The sequence below is a fragment of the Pangasianodon hypophthalmus genome, chromosome 10 (genome assembly GCF_027358585.1).
Source record: "Pangasianodon hypophthalmus isolate fPanHyp1 chromosome 10, fPanHyp1.pri, whole genome shotgun sequence".
Classification (NCBI taxonomy): Eukaryota; Metazoa; Chordata; class Actinopteri; order Siluriformes; family Pangasiidae; genus Pangasianodon; species Pangasianodon hypophthalmus.
The window spans coordinates 5,055,540-5,071,250 of NC_069719.1; the positions used below are offsets into that span (position 1 = coordinate 5,055,540).

The 15,711-nt window shown below is 37.8% G+C and overlaps 2 protein-coding genes across 3 annotated transcripts in view; one reads left to right on the forward strand and one right to left on the reverse strand.

Moving 5' to 3' along the window:
- Nucleotides 1-734: 734 nt before the first annotated feature.
- Nucleotides 735-13,114, reverse strand: mdh1ab (malate dehydrogenase 1Ab, NAD (soluble)). The gene is made up of 9 exons (XM_034307917.2): nt 12,978-13,114; nt 11,827-11,925; nt 11,099-11,195; nt 10,263-10,438; nt 7,949-8,071; nt 5,273-5,449; nt 3,343-3,456; nt 2,120-2,209; nt 735-1,417 (listed from the first exon to the last, which is right to left on the reverse strand). Exons 1-9 carry the CDS (start codon nt 12,978-12,980, stop codon nt 1,295-1,297), a joined length of 1,002 nt encoding a protein of 333 aa, XP_034163808.1. The 5' UTR covers nt 12,981-13,114; the 3' UTR covers nt 735-1,294.
- A 104-nt stretch (nt 13,115-13,218) lies between these two features.
- Nucleotides 13,219-15,711, forward strand: part of wdpcp (WD repeat containing planar cell polarity effector) — an 84,123-nt gene continuing 81,630 nt past the window's right edge. For both annotated transcript variants that reach the window (XM_053237331.1, XM_053237330.1), the window contains exon 1: nt 13,219-13,849. The gene's annotated coding sequence lies outside the window, so the exon portion shown is untranslated. The remainder of the gene's footprint in view (nt 13,850-15,711) is intronic.

Genomic DNA, 15,711 nt, shown 5'->3' on the forward strand with positions numbered 1-15,711 from the left:
TCATCATCATCATTAGGGGTTAGAAAGAAGCTTGGAGAAGTCTAGAGAAACATGACGTGTCAATATGAAGGTCTATAAGATGTGCAAGAAAAAAAACGTAGAGCTTTGAAACACTCAATACACAAAACACTTGCAGTGGTGATGATGGAAGGCAGTTTCTTAATGTACAGGCATTAAATAATAAACAATACTCTACCCACATTTAATACGCAGAATGAAAAGACTTTTTTGTGTACATTGAGGCTGGGCGGTTTTCATTTGCATGACCAATATGTCTAACCTTCATCCAGTTAACCTGGTAATATATTTACACAAGTAATGAGGTTTTTAGATTGAAAACACACACACACACACACACACACAGATACACACAGACAAAGAGAAATACACACACAAAACAGATACACAGATGCACATAGAGACAGAAATATAGACAAACACACACACAGACAACGACACAGATGATGGTGTCCACTCACAGATACCACACAAACAAAGATACATACAGGAGAGAGATACACACACACACACACACACACACACACACACACACACACACACACACTAACTGTATACCTGAATGCTACCTGTAAGAGGCGAAATGTTATCTTCTCTTTTGAGAATCAGATTTTTGCCCCTATGAGGTTGGTGTGTGAACAGGATAGGGGACATGAAACACACACACCCACACACAGTTAATATACCAGAACAATGAGACAAAACTAAAATCCAAGTTTACATTTTCACTTTCATTTATTGACAAACCGTCAGGTACAGTAATTTGACAACTAGTGCATGGTAATTTCATGTATATGAAGATTAGTTCAACTGAACCATGTTTTAAACTAACTGGTGATGTAACAACTCAAAGTTTCCTTTTAAAGGCTTGATAACACACACATCCAGATAGATAGATAGAGAGAGAGAGAGAGAGAGAGAGAGAGCACTTATTGACCTTATACTGCATCTATGACCTATTACACTGTATTACTTTCTCTCTCTGACCGTCTCATTTGTGCGAATTCTCTAATAGACAAGAGAGGAGGGAACAGGCACCAAGCGACGAATTGAAACACAACCTGAATTCTAGACTTCTAGAATCTACAGGTTCTACAGATTCCTATGTTACAACACACACATACACACACATTGCTGTGCTGATATGTGATCTAATGATTTCCTACTGAAATATAATTTTAAGGGAAAATGGGGAAAAAGACGACAGCGGAGTGCTTTTTGGGGCGTTTCACAGACGTGCGTCTGGGTGGAGGTGCGTATTTGGCTTGTGATTTAGTCACACACTCAGGAAGGAGATGGCGGTGTCTCTCTCCTCCACCAGCTCAGCTGCGGTGGCGTCCATCTTGGCTCGGGAGAAGTCATTGATGGCCAGACCCTCGGCGATCTTCCAGGATTTATCCTGCAGGAGAAATGCAAAAGAGGAAGACTTTATAAAGTATCCGGGATCGACCAATATGGAAACTGTAACTGTAAATAGTCATCGATAAAGATTTTAAGAAGCTTACAATCTGGACCATTTGCTATTGAAGTTTGATTGGAAGAAAAACTCAATCAAACATCAAAGGGAACTAATAGCAGGTTGGAAATAAAGTCATGAGTGAGGAACTGAAGAAACTTCGGATCACATGTGCCGTAGGAACATGTGGTCTGAACAATCACTCAAGCCAGTTGTTTGTTTTTGTCACTTGACCGTGACATTTGCATAGAATTGAGAAAATCTCAGTTCCAATGTCATTTGTCACTGTCGCTGAAAGTGTGGCTCCGTGTCACACACAAACATGGAAAATGAAATTTCGTCTCTCAAATGCTACTGTGAACACTCCAATTTCTCAGGGGTGTAAAGCAGCTCCATGATAACATGGACATACTGTTGATAGGAAGTATTTTTATTAACTTAAACGAATGCTAGACAATCCAGAATCAGGATGTGGAAACTGTGAGAGCAGAGCGAAATACAGTACAGTACAGTGCAGCACAAAAACTGTTCTAAAACTAATGCTAGCCCTAAATGCACCCTAACACTTTAACTGTTTACAATCTCATCATTCCTGCGTACTGACACGCCTCTAGTCCAAAAAAAACCCACAAGATTTTCACTCACTTTGATGGTGACGGGGAATGAATAGATGAGGTCATCAGGAACGCCATACGAGTTTCCGGTCGAGTACACACCCATGGAGACAAACTCGCCCTACACAACACAACAAAGAAATTCTCAGAAACGAAACGAAAACAGTCAACATTCAGGTTAATCTGGTAATGTGATTAAAACCCTTTAAAACCGATCAACACCAACGGAAAACAGGAGAGACTTAAAAGATTATTACTACTCCTATTACTATTGTTATGAGTATTATTAGTAGTACTAATGGCAGCAGCAGCAGTATTAGTAGAAGTAGGAATAATAGAAGTAGGACCAGTAGTAGCAGTATAGTAGTGCTAGTAATAGTTGTATTTAGATATGTTTAAATAGCAGCAGCAGTAGTAATAGTAGTAGCAGTACATGTAGTAATAATAGTAATAGTAGTAGTAGTAGTAGTAGTAGTAGTAGAAGTAGAAGATGTAGCACTAGTAGTAGCAGTAATAATAGTAGCAGTAGATGTAATAGTAATAGTAGTAGTAGGAGTAGTAGTAATTGTAATTAGTAGTAATAGTAGCAGTAGATGTAGCAGTAGATGTAGTATTAATAGCAGTAGTAGTAATAGTAGCACTAGTGGATGTAGTACTAATAGAAGTAGTAGTAGCAATAGTAGTAGTAATAATAATACTAGCACTAATAGCAGATGTAGTAGTAATAGTAGGTGTAATAATAGTAGAAGCAGTACGGGGAGTAATAATAATAGTAGTAGTTGTAGTGGTAACAACAGCAGGCAAAACAAAAGGGCAGAATAATCCTAATAACTTCAGAAAACACTGACTATAAAAACAAAACTGCAAAGACACTAACAGTAAAAATGCAGTAAAAAAACTCATGAAACTAATATTTATATATATATATATATATATATATATATATATATATATATATATATATATATATATATATATATATATATATATATATATATATATATATATATATATATTTATTCATTCCTCACTTTGGCGTTTCCAGGCAGTTAGTGTGTACATCTGTAATAGACTGTGTTACATTGGCATTACTTTATAAACTCAGACTGAAGTCAAGTCAGGTATAAGTGGGAGGTTTTCCGTGATTAATCAATCTGCTCAATTGTGAGACTTGTGATTTCGTGTCAGTGATCGTGTGACAGCGAAACACCGGCTCTGGTGTGATACAAATGGGCTGGGTTAGATGGAGCAGACCTCAGCAGTGCCGGTCCAGATGTTCCTCATGTGGTCACAGATGGCCTTCGCAGCAGACATTGCGCTGGAGAGCTTGCGTGCCTTAATGACTGCTGCTCCACGCTGCTGAACCGTCTGAGAAAGAGAGGAGGAAGAAAAAATAAGCACATCAGATTAGAGCACATGGTCCACAGGCACAGGACGGGGGAGTATTACAACCAGGACGGAAAAAAAAAAGCCTGAGAAAAGCAGCTGATCAGTGGAAGTAAAAAGAAGCGAGGCGAATCAGTTTTTGGCCGTTAGTATTTCCTTCCTTTTTTTTTTTTTTTTTTTTAATTGAAGGTAAGTCAAATGACAACCTTTGTTTTTGAAATTTTGCACTGTATAGGTGCACAAAAGCATTTTTTTTATCTTCATTTCATTCAATGCAAGGGTTCTAATGCTGTTCTAGGGTTTTTATTTTTCCTATTCGTGTTGCACTTTTAAGGTTTTCATCTGACTCCCCCTTGTACATACACTTAATTTTTATTTTATTTAAATGGCAACAAATGGATGTTCCTGACTCAATTAAGACAGTCCTCTCTGCCTTATACATTATTGTCACTACTGCTACAGAACAATGTTTTTAGACTTAAAGTTCTTGAATATTTTGTACACTTGCCTAGAAGAGTGAAGCTTGTCTCCAAAACCTATTTTACATTTTCCAAAAAGTTATTTAATTTTTTAGCCTTGTCTCAAAAACATAAGGACACAGTTAAGAATGATCATATTTCCACTTGAATGTTTTGTTCCTAGCAAAATACCATTTAATTCATTTTCGCTTTTGTTTCTCAGACCAGTCTGAAGCCCTGATGTACAGTAAATATTTCTACTTTCTGTACAGATGACTTCCTTTAGAGTTATACATCAAGTTTAATTAATGAATTCAAATTTAAAGCTTCACAACACAATTTGATATTCTAATGCTCATTTGAATTTCACTCTGGGATTAAAAAAACACTATCACTGTATCATAATGAGAAGCGCAGCCATAGATGTAAATACCTAGATGCTAGATTCCCTATTTATCCCTGTGTTAAGAAACAAGTCAGTGGCTGAGTGAGATCTGCCATCATGTGGGAGTAATCAGCCCTGAGAAAAACAGCACGTTACACTGTTAACACAATTAGTACCGCAGTTTTACACTGTGATTGAATAATATAAAAGTAAATGTTTTATTTGGACTTGCTCCTCAGTACAATTAATGCAGTTGATAACACAATTTAGCATTTAAAGGACCGCCTCAGCAGGAGTATCTATTAATGACATTCATTATTATATATAATATTAATAAATTATATATTAAAATCTGAAAATATGCTATTAATATTATATTACACTGTATTTGACTTAAATGTTTATGATGAGAGCTGATTTTATTTAATCACTTTTTAAACCAGCGATCCCTGGATGAAGCTACTCATATCAAAATGAAGGACTTATTTTTTTGGAACAACAATACAACGTTCTTTCATTTCCCCTCATTTATTTTATGGAAATAGATGACAGAGCACTGATTTAAAAACGAATCTGAAACTACACATTGAGCTCTTTAGTTTTCAGAGTCTCAGCATATTCCAGTTCCTGCACCATGCATGAAAATGCAACATGATGCATGACGTTTGCTCGTTTTTTACTCAGAATCTTTTAAACATTTATGAATGCAATAGCCATAAACGGCAATCTAGGACTTCTAGCAATGACCTTGTGTGAAAGTGCATGATGTCAATAACTATAAAGTCTAGACCACGCATGTGTGATGCCTCACCGACAAGTGTGATCAAGAGCAGTGTACTAAAATAAAACACCTAACTTGCTAAACGCATCCAGACAAGCCAATGTGGCGTCTAGGTATTTAGTATATCGATGACTGCAGCACTCTCTTTGCTGTTAACATTGTGAATAAACTCACAGAGATGAAGTCTCCTTTCAGCCAGCTGTCGTCCTTCACGGCGTCGTACGCAGCCACGTCTTTCCCCCCCACGCTGACCGTGCAGTGGTGGACGTCGGGGTACTGGGTGGATGAGTGGTTTCCCCAGATAATCACGTTCTTCACGTTGCTGGCTGAAACACCACAGCGCATTGCCACCTACAGGACATCATCATGAACTGCGGCTTAGGACGACCGAACAGTAGCTATCGTTTACATGTTATTTACTTGGTTAGCTAGATCCTCTACCAAAAAACAATTCATTAGTTATTACTCAAGAATTAAATATTTAACACAGAGACAAATCCATTTAGATATCCTCATCAAAAACTAAATATGTCAGCACATCATACATGCTTAATGAATTTAAATTGATGCATTTAAATTATATTTAAATACTAACCTGCACACATCTATCACATAGTGTCTCTTAATCACGAACAATATTGACTCCATTACTACAGTTAATTTTAAATAAATAAATAAATAAATAAATAAAATCACCTCCTGCTAAATAGCTATCACAACACACTGTCATATGCTACTATTAATTGACTCAAGGCTGTTCCTTTAAGTTTTTCCGACAATGACAAGTTTTTGGAAGTCTTTGCCTTTTCTGGTTTCTTGATAACATGACAAGCTAAATTTCTGTCTTATTAACATCATGAGAGAGAGAGAGAGAGATAAAGAGAGAATGGTGAGGGAATGACTGTATAACTGCTATAACATACTGTAGTGTACTCGTTCTGCAGGCATTCCACTTCATTAAATGCAACTAGTAACACGTAACACATGGGAGCCTATCCCAGGGAACTCGAGGCACAAGGCGAGGGACACCAACCCATCACAGGGCACAATCGCACACATGTTCACACGCTTACAGACAATTTGGAGATGCCAAACAGCCTACAAAGCATGTCTTTGGACTGGGGGAGGAAACCGGAGTACCCGGAGGAAACCCCTGAATCACGGGGAGAACATGCAAGCTCCGCACAAAGGGCGGAGGCAGGATTTGAACCCCCAACCCCGGAGGTGCGAGGCAAACATGCAAACCACCAAGCCACGGTGCCCCAGTATGACGTGTTGATCTTTAATAAGTAAAAAGTGCTGCGGAATATAACAGGAATAAAACACTTCATGATGTGCTGTTATTGGAAAATAATCAACGTCTGGATGGAAACAATACCACTGCTTTCACATCAGGGAGATGACACTACCCTGTCGTTGATTATTGTCCTATAAATGCACAACCCCAAGTGTTTAATTCCTTACAAATCAGTATTTAATCAGTTAATCTACCTCACCACTATTATTCCTGTAGTTTTAATCTTTGCACACTGACCTGATTTCAGCAAAAGGCAATCTAGTTTTCTTTTACTATGTTGCGGGATTAAAAGTTCCTCTCAGATGATGCAAAACTCTTTACATGCATCAAACCACTTACAGAGTTAATCCAAGATGAGCTTGTGTGTATAATCTTATTACACTGTTAAAGAGAGATGCTCACTCTGGATTAGCGCTCGGGCCTATCCGATACTGACTTTAATTACAGCATATACACTCACCGTCCACTTTAATAGGAACACCTGTACACCTGCTGATTTATGCAGTTATCTAATCAGCCAATCATGTGGCAGCATCACAATGCATCAACTCGTGTAGATACAGAACAAGAGCTTCAGTTAATGTTCACATCAAACATCAGAATGCGGAAAAATGTGTGATCTCTGTGACTTCAACCGTGGCATGGTTGTTGGTGCCAAATGGGCTGGTTTGAGTATTTCAGAAACTGAAACGATTTTTCATACATCAGATATTTTCTTGACCTGTATCTGCATGAGTTTATGCATTGTGCTGCTGCCAAATGAGCAGCTGTACAGATGTTCCCATTAAAGTGGAAGGTGAGTGTAAAAAGCAAATACAGTCTACATACACAGAGTGTACAGTTTATAATAATAATAATAATAATAATAATAATGATAATAATAATCTTTACTTATTATGCACTTCATTTTGACTCAATCTGACTCGAAGTGCTTCACATAAAAGAATAAAAATAAGGTGGAAAATAACAAAGGACAAAATAAATTAAAAATAAATAAATAGATAAATATTTAAACATTTAAAAATATTTTAAAAAATTAATTAAAGCAAAACAAGCAAATGGTTTTGCATTGCATTTCTGTTTTGTGTACTTTCTCACTTCAGTGAATAGCACTATTTCAGCATTTGTACTTTGCAGCTGCTAGATTTTTAATAGAAATTTTCTAGACACATTATACTTTAGATTCTAGATGGCAGATACTTGTAGCGATCATTACTTTGTGCAAACTGTCGAAGTGATTGCCATTAACTTTCAGTACGTGCTTGATAAGTTAGGAAATAGACAAGACGTTTTCTTTTTGTTATGTTTGAATTAGGTTAGGTGGAAATTTGTTACTGATGCTTTCTTTACTGATTTGGCTTTTTACTCACCTGAAACTATTTTCTGGAAGTAATCCTTGCATCAATATACATTTTAACATAAAGCCTTCAAAATTATAATCCCAGTTTCAGGTCTCTTTGCTTTCTGTATATAACCCTCCCTTACCAATTCAAACAGTTGTAACTGTGTGTGTGTGTGTGTGTGTGTGTGTGTGTGTGTGTGTGTGTTCTAACCTGAGAGGTGGCACGGTTATGATCCAGGCGAGTCAGGCAGGAGAAGTTCTCTTTGGGAATGGAGGGAGCTGATTTAGCTGCAATCAGACAGTTGGTGTTGGCTGGGTTTCCCACCACCAGAACCTACGGAGCAACAAGAGGGACAACAACAAAAATGGTTTGAATTACACCTTTGCTTTCTTGCGCTACTAAAAATAGTGTTTATACAGAACTGAAGGGTTTCATGGAATTAAAAACAGATACAATGGAGAAAATGACATGGAATTGCAGTACAAAATTATACAATACAAAACTCTCTTCTCCATAATGTGTGGTTGTGTGATATTACACTTTCCTGGTTGATCTAATGAGCAGACTTCAAACAGGTAAACAGGAAGTAACGTTGAGCAGGTGTGCCTTTTTAATTTTCACTTTTACTAACCACTGACATTTCTGACGTTTTACCTCACACTACCTTACGCTTGCAAAAAGCAGAAAATTCCACCTGGTATTAATCATATAAAATAAATAAAGTAAAGTAAATAAAAAAATGGAAATAAATCAAGTAAAACCTAAAGATTAGTTGGGTCTAAATCCCTACACTACAGTAATGCTGTGTTTTTTTTTTTTCCTGGAAAAGGCACTATCTGGTGCGCTTTGTGTCGTGAAATTAAAATAAATAAATAAAAAGGCAGCTCAAACAACTCGTACACTGTAACCATAAAAGTGCCCTTTTCATTTCGAGCTAGTATGAGTTAACTAGCTGGCCTGGTTTGCTCTCTAGATAAGATTTAACATAATCAGTAATGCAGATGAAATAAAGATTGGTGTAACTCTGGTGATGAGGAGGATTCACTGCAGTTTTGGAGGCAAAAAGTTAAAATAAAGAGAATTTGAGCTCTAGTGGTTTTTTTTCCCCCAAGTTTTACATTTTGGTTAAATTACAACACTGCAATATTGGCAATGAAGTATATATTTTAGATTCAACATGCCATTAATCTCCTGATTTACCCTTGCGTATTAACAAGACTCATTTTTCACCAGCACTCTGTCCTCCATGTTTGGTTTTCTCGCTTGCCCTCCAACTTGCAACCTGATTGGTCAGGAGGTTAAACGAGCACCTCAAGTCACTCGAAAGTTGAAGGTTTTCAGAAGGTATTCAGAGGCTACGCTGTTTCCAAAAACACTTTAAAAGCAATGCTTTTTTAAGAAGCATCCATGTTCCACCTACTTGCCATAGAAAATGCAGCTTTAGACACTCTACACCATATTACAAAAGAGTTTCACACACAGACACACACAGACACACACAGACACACACAGACACACACAGACACACACAGACACTTCAAATCAATTTCAAAATCCTTTCACTGATTTTTATGTCTCTTATTGTGGATTGTATTTCAAGATCAAGTGCTGCATAGACATACGTGCAAAAACAGCTTTGGCTTTTCTCAATATTCATCTGCTTCCCTCTACTACAAATTTTGAAACACAAGTCAAAATATTTTTTACTTTAGAGTTTACTATAAAGTTTATTCTATCAATTGCTGTAAATCAAAGCATATAATAACCCAAAGACTCATTGGACTGGAAGCGAGCTTGTCTCATGCTGCTCTGAGAAAAGGCCATTGGGATAAAGCCAGGAGACATTCCTTCCTGCCAGGACGACAGCGAGAGATGCACCGAGTTATCACACGGTCCTTTGAGAGCTGCCTCAGGTGTTGTAGAGCACAGCTAATGCTGGTGATGGTTTTTCCATCCTCAGTAAATTTTCTGTCTGTTTTTTTTTTTTTTAACACTCATAGTTCACATTTAACACAGCAAACAGTCTGTGATGAAAAAACAGAGCTGCAGCAATGGGGGGAAAACTGGTACATTAAAAAGTGGATCATTTTTATATTTTGGATTTATTTGTAATTTATATGATTCAGACAGTTTAAACGATTATCCACTATAAAACTAATGGTGATTCAGTTATACAGGACCAGCAGAAGCTATGTAGAGTGATCTGAAGTGTGTTCACCTCCAGCTAGTGTGTGTTTGCACACTTACAGCTTATACACCAGGTAAAAGGGGTTACCAAATTCCAAGTCTGCTTATTGGATCAGACAGTGCAGACTGATGAACAACTACATAACTACATATAACTTTACTAGACGTCTAAAGCAACAATCACGATTAAAATGTACTTAACACAAAAAAAGACAAATCATTTAAATAGGACAGGAAACAGGAAGTAAAACTAATTTGCTTTTGGTAGAGGTTAAATCCGCTTCATACCAAGTTCATCTAGGTGAACGTTAAGAAACTCAGAAATCTGTATAGTCACCTTGACCGTCTTCTTGGCGTACTTGTCCAGCGCTGCGCCCTGAGACTTAAAGATGGCCACGTTGGCCTTGAGCAGGTCTTTCCTCTCCATTCCCTCCTTCCTGGGCATGGAGCCCACCAGAATGGCAGCATCCAGGTCCTTAAATGCCACTTCCTCTTTATCTGTAGGGATGACCTCTACATAACACACACACACACACACACACAGAACATGTTAGGTGCAGGGTGTGTACAGACATGGCTTCCAAACACCTCTGAAATAACAGATATGACTACTAATCAACAGGAACTTCCTCATCATTGGTCAGTTTAGAGTAGCTGAAGAGCAGTAAGGATTTTCTATCCAGATCTATACTCATTTATTTTTTACGCTACACACTGTTTCCAGTCACGCTATGTGTACGTGTTTGAGCATGTGCTGAGCAGGAAAGCGATTCGAGCAGCTTCAAGATGGAGATACAAGTCAGTTTTACAGATTACAGATAACAGGAAGTCTGTTTGAGACTGTGACCACTTCGAGGTGAGCTTGTGGTGAGTTAGACATTCGGTGTCTTGTACTTTACTCTCACAGCACCAGGGCAAAATTAAACCCATGTTCGGCTGACTGCATACAGCAGATTAATCCATAGTGCACTGGTATATATAGAGTATACGAATAATAAAGAATATTAATACTCAGAATAGTGTCTTTGCAAAAAAAAAAAAAAAAGGAAGCTGATATGATGAATTATTTTCAGATTTGTGATCTGGTTTAATTTCTTAGTGCATATTAATGATGAATGAAGGATGTGTTTTTGTGTGTGTGTGTGTGTGTGTGTCCAGCAGTGTGCGGTTTACCCTTCAGAAGTGGGAGAGCGCAATCCTGCAGCTCCATGACCACGCCGTCCAGCACGGGCAGCATGGGGGTGATGTCCAACAGCACCAGGACAATAGGCTGATAAACACAAATAAAATGCACATTGCAAAAAATAAGACAAAGCATTGAAGAAAAGTGATTAAAAAAAAGCTCCAGAATGTCAATATACTAGTGCTCTACTAGCTGTATGCAGTTTTATAGAATTAAAATACCATTTGGCATCTTCTTGACAATATTTATAAGTAATATGAGCAAGTAATTCCATCCGTAACCATTTCCTTCCTGTCTATTTCCCTACTAGTCACTATCACTGCTTCATTTTGTGTGCGGTCCTGATAGAAATTATAGTATTTTGTAAATACATATAAAGTTAGTTTGAGGTGCCATGACCAAAGACTTCTCTCTATAATAAATATAATAAGTTAAAATCTAGTTTCTTTTCTGATAAAACTCTAGTTTCTTCTGAAAATCTTAACTCGTCACACACCATGCTGCATTGCAGTATATAGTGCGTCTGTGGTTGTAGACCAGAAATAGACTATTACAGTTTCACGGTAGACGCTGCATCATTTGACGTGCTATTTAGTATTTGTATGTAATTTGGGACGCAGCCACATTCCGTAATGGTCCAACTCTTACACGGCTCTTTTCCTGGAAACATTCAGAAAGCACACGGTATCTTGTTGTGTAAACTCAGTCCCACATTCACCTGATCTTTGCCAAACACGTCTCCCTTGGCGATGCCGTAGAGCAGGGAGTAGGCAATCTGCCCAGCCGCGCCGGTCACCAGAACTCGGATAGGATCAGCCTGCGAGAGGAAAAACAGACTGATGAATATACAATATACAATAAAGTGTCTTTAAAAGGCGTGGAGAAGGGCATGGTGGTTCAACGCTGCAGCATTACAGCTCCACGGTTTCTGGTTTGATGTTTGATCCTGAGATACGTGTTCTCCCTGTGTCCATGTAGGTTTCCTTCAGGTTCTCCGGCTCCACCCACCTTCCACAAACAGGCCCATACACGGGTACTGCCTATGACAAATTAAACTGAGGTGTGAATGAGTGTGTGCATGCTGGCCTGCAATGAACCGGCGTCCCATCCCGGGTGTATTCCCGTGTCATTCCCAGTGTTCCCGGGATGGGCTGCGGATCCAGGATAGAGCACTTGAAGATGAACAAATGAATGAAAAAGGAGTGGATGCCGGTTTGCCCATTAATGTAGCGTGACTGAGGGCATAGGGATGATCAGGTTAACCTTTAAAAATAGAACAAGGCCATGATATAAGGCACCTTGCCATGTTGAGTGACCTAAATAGTAACAGTGGAATAGAGAGAGAGAAAAAAATCTAATCTTTTCATTCACAGCTTTCACTGCTGGTTCAGGTTTGTGTCCATGACAACCGTCCTTCAACGTCCAGGTAACATTAATAGTAAAAAAAATCTACAAAACATATAAATAAAATCAATAAAACAAAAAATATTTTTAAAAGCTGTAGTAAAAATGTGAAATAATTTATGCATCAGTTTCAGTTAGCTTAGTTTTGGTCCTCAACCTTGCGCCTTGTACAGGAGCTAACTCCATAACTAGCTGGGCCGAGTCCCAAACGCCGACCTCACCACTCCGTAGAACGCTATATAACATGTAAAAGCCGTTATTTTCACACCCTAAATAGTGCACTTATATAGGGAGTGCGTCATCATTTGGGATTCAACCTTACTGTCAAACCAGACTACACAAATGAGCATTAAACCGACTCGACTTTCAAGCGCTGATTACAAAAAAAGAGATAATAATCACACAAATCATTAATAAACTCCTTTTAAATGTCTCAATAAAGCATGCACATTTTTAAAAACCTACCATTTTGTAAGAATTCGTCCTGCAAACTGCGCCTCTCTGCCACTTGTTTCGGAGGTCACCTCTATTTCTTTGTACCGGGATCGGTCACGAGGCGGGGTGGTGACGTACTTCAGCAAAGCATTATGGGCGTTGTAGTTCTAAATGTGCGGTTTGGAATAAGGCCAATGTTCCATTTAAACTACATTTCCCAAAAACTGCTTAGCCATGCATTTCTATAGCTTGTCGATTCCGACTTTTTGCTACTATTATTATTTAACGTTTTTTTCCCTGTCAATTTGAGGCGAATTACCAACTTTGCGTTTGAGCTAGTACTAGTTTTTGTATTTTATTAAAATATATTGTTCATATAACTCAATTCATGTACCTCAAAGTGCAGGCAGAACTATAAGGTGTGATTTAAATTCTTTAATATGACACCAGTACAAGTTAAACACATACAATTCCCCTGTAGATAATTCACAAACGTGTGTTTTTTTAAGAAAAGTTGGACAGAAATAGTGCATCAGCACGCCACGGAATCAGATGAACGACCCGGAAACCGTGTTTCAACATTACCGTAACACTTCGAGTAGAGGGACACTGCGAAAAAACAAAACGGGGAAAGTTTAGCTCGGTTGCCTAGAAGCGACACGGCGCTGAAATCATGATCTAACCAACGCGTTTACACCAGTGTGAGATTTCTGTGTGTTTTCATTGTTTAAAACTCGAAAACTGCTCCATAAACAACGACTATAAATCCTGTTTACAGGTGTTTAGGCATAAATAAATAAATAAATAATAATAAATGTAATGCATTGGAATGGTCATCTCCTCCAAACCAAAACATCTGACTTGAGCAGCGGCTGTAAACACAAGCGACTGCTCCACTGAAGGTAAGTTCACTGGTGTTCAGTGTCATTCTGGCCTATTTATCACCTCTTTCCTCTTATTTCATTTTATTTCATTTATATCTAACGTGTTTCTGTTATAAACATTTGATACACGTGCTTTGTGTTTTTATTTTTAATTTCAGAAATTCTGCAACGTTTAAAGACAAAACTACTTTTTTCGTTCATGTTAGAAATCTAAGAATTAGTTGTCTGGTTTGAGTACAAACCAATGTAGCAGGTAATACACCGTGGAGTGGACGTTATCGCGATATTTGCTTTCACGATACACGTTATCGTAAAGTATCGCGATATTTCGTTTTGCTAAAGTTGGATGACAAGAAAAACTGTCATGCTGTGTAAGACATGAGTTTAATGACTCATTTTGACTCACAATTGACAAAAATAAACTGTTTAATGAGAACCAGAAGGAATAATTACACTAGTAAAGAAGTTAACAAATTAAAAAAAGGCAATAAAGAACTAACATCCAATCAAGTACATGTAGCCATGCTTATATTATGTATGATATGTGAAGAAAGAAAGATGTGCAAATCCAAACTATGCTTTAGGACTTCTTTTTAGTGGCTTTACTCAAACACGTAAGTGTCCCACACACCACATATAACATAAATAATTTATCAGTCGAGTTATTCGAGTTGGAACTGGACGTTTTCTTCATTAATTTTCCTCTTTGAGAGGCTCTGAGAGGGACAGTTTTGGTTGTAAGCATAAACCGCTCAGCGTCTCAGAGTTTTTATGTGTTTGGATGAACTGTCGCATTCACACATCCATCAAACCCAGATTATTTTGCTCCAAATAATGTCGGTTGATCTCTGAACATCATATCCAAATGTAACACAAGTAATATCATGAATATAGGTGAGGAAAAAGGGAAAGATTTTTACATCTTCAGTACCAGCGTTCTCCCGGTCAGGTGGTGGATCCAGAGTGGACACAAAATCCATCACAGGACACACACACACAATCACACACTTGTTCACACCTAGGGACAGTTTAGCATAGCCAATCCACCTGCTAGCATGTTTTTAGGAGGTGGGAGGAAACCCACAGGGAGAACATGTGAAAGTGCATGTAGACTGTAACCCACTGGACACTGGAGCTGTGAGATGACCCTTAATGCAGTTTAGTAGCACTCCATCCCTTTAGACTCCACCTCCTAACGTTTTCCCTAAGGAGGATTCGTTCCAGAAAGATAAGATAAGATAAGATAATCCTTTATTCGTCCCCCAGTGGGGAAATTTGCATTGTTACAGCGGCAAAGGATAGGACATAATACTTATAATACTAATTATATACAATATGAGTATAAAGGTATAAAAATATAAAAGAGACACACCAAGAATGCACAAAAACATAAACACACAACAGTGTTAAAGCTGGAAGTTATGCGAATAATGTGTTTCCATTTTGAACTCAAATTAGTAAATATAAACAATCACAATCAAGTTTTTTTTTTTTTTTTGTAAAAACACTTTGAGATAAGATGAGATAACATTGGAATGTCTTTTGAAGCACTTATATGATGATGTAAGCAGCATGTATTCACAAATTTTGGCTGACTTCCATTACTTGTTAACAAGATTTGCTACGTAGCTCCAGTGTAAAACTAAAGAACGTCAGACACCATACACGTCTTACAGAAAACTTGTATAAATCAGATTTTGCTGATTGGTTTGTATAATTTAGCCTAGAATAAAACAAATCACGATGGATCTTGTGAGTGTCTGAGATGAAGCAGGATGAACACTCGTGCAATAAAACATAAATCATTTGTCCAGTATTTTGATAATGATTAACTAGTGATGTTTTGCGTAGCATAGGAAGCGTGTAATATCAGCTGAGAG

Excerpts from the sequence above, each read along its gene's own strand:
- mdh1ab (XM_034307917.2), bottom strand. Across the intron at positions 10,439-11,098 it reads CGCTCTCCCACTTCTGAAGG|AGGTCATCCCTACAGATAAA; the intron begins GTAAACCGCACA and ends TGTGTTATGTAG. Across the intron at positions 3,457-5,272 it reads TGAAAGGAGACTTCATCTCT|ACGGTTCAGCAGCGTGGAGC; the intron begins GTGAGTTTATTC and ends TCTCTTTCTCAG.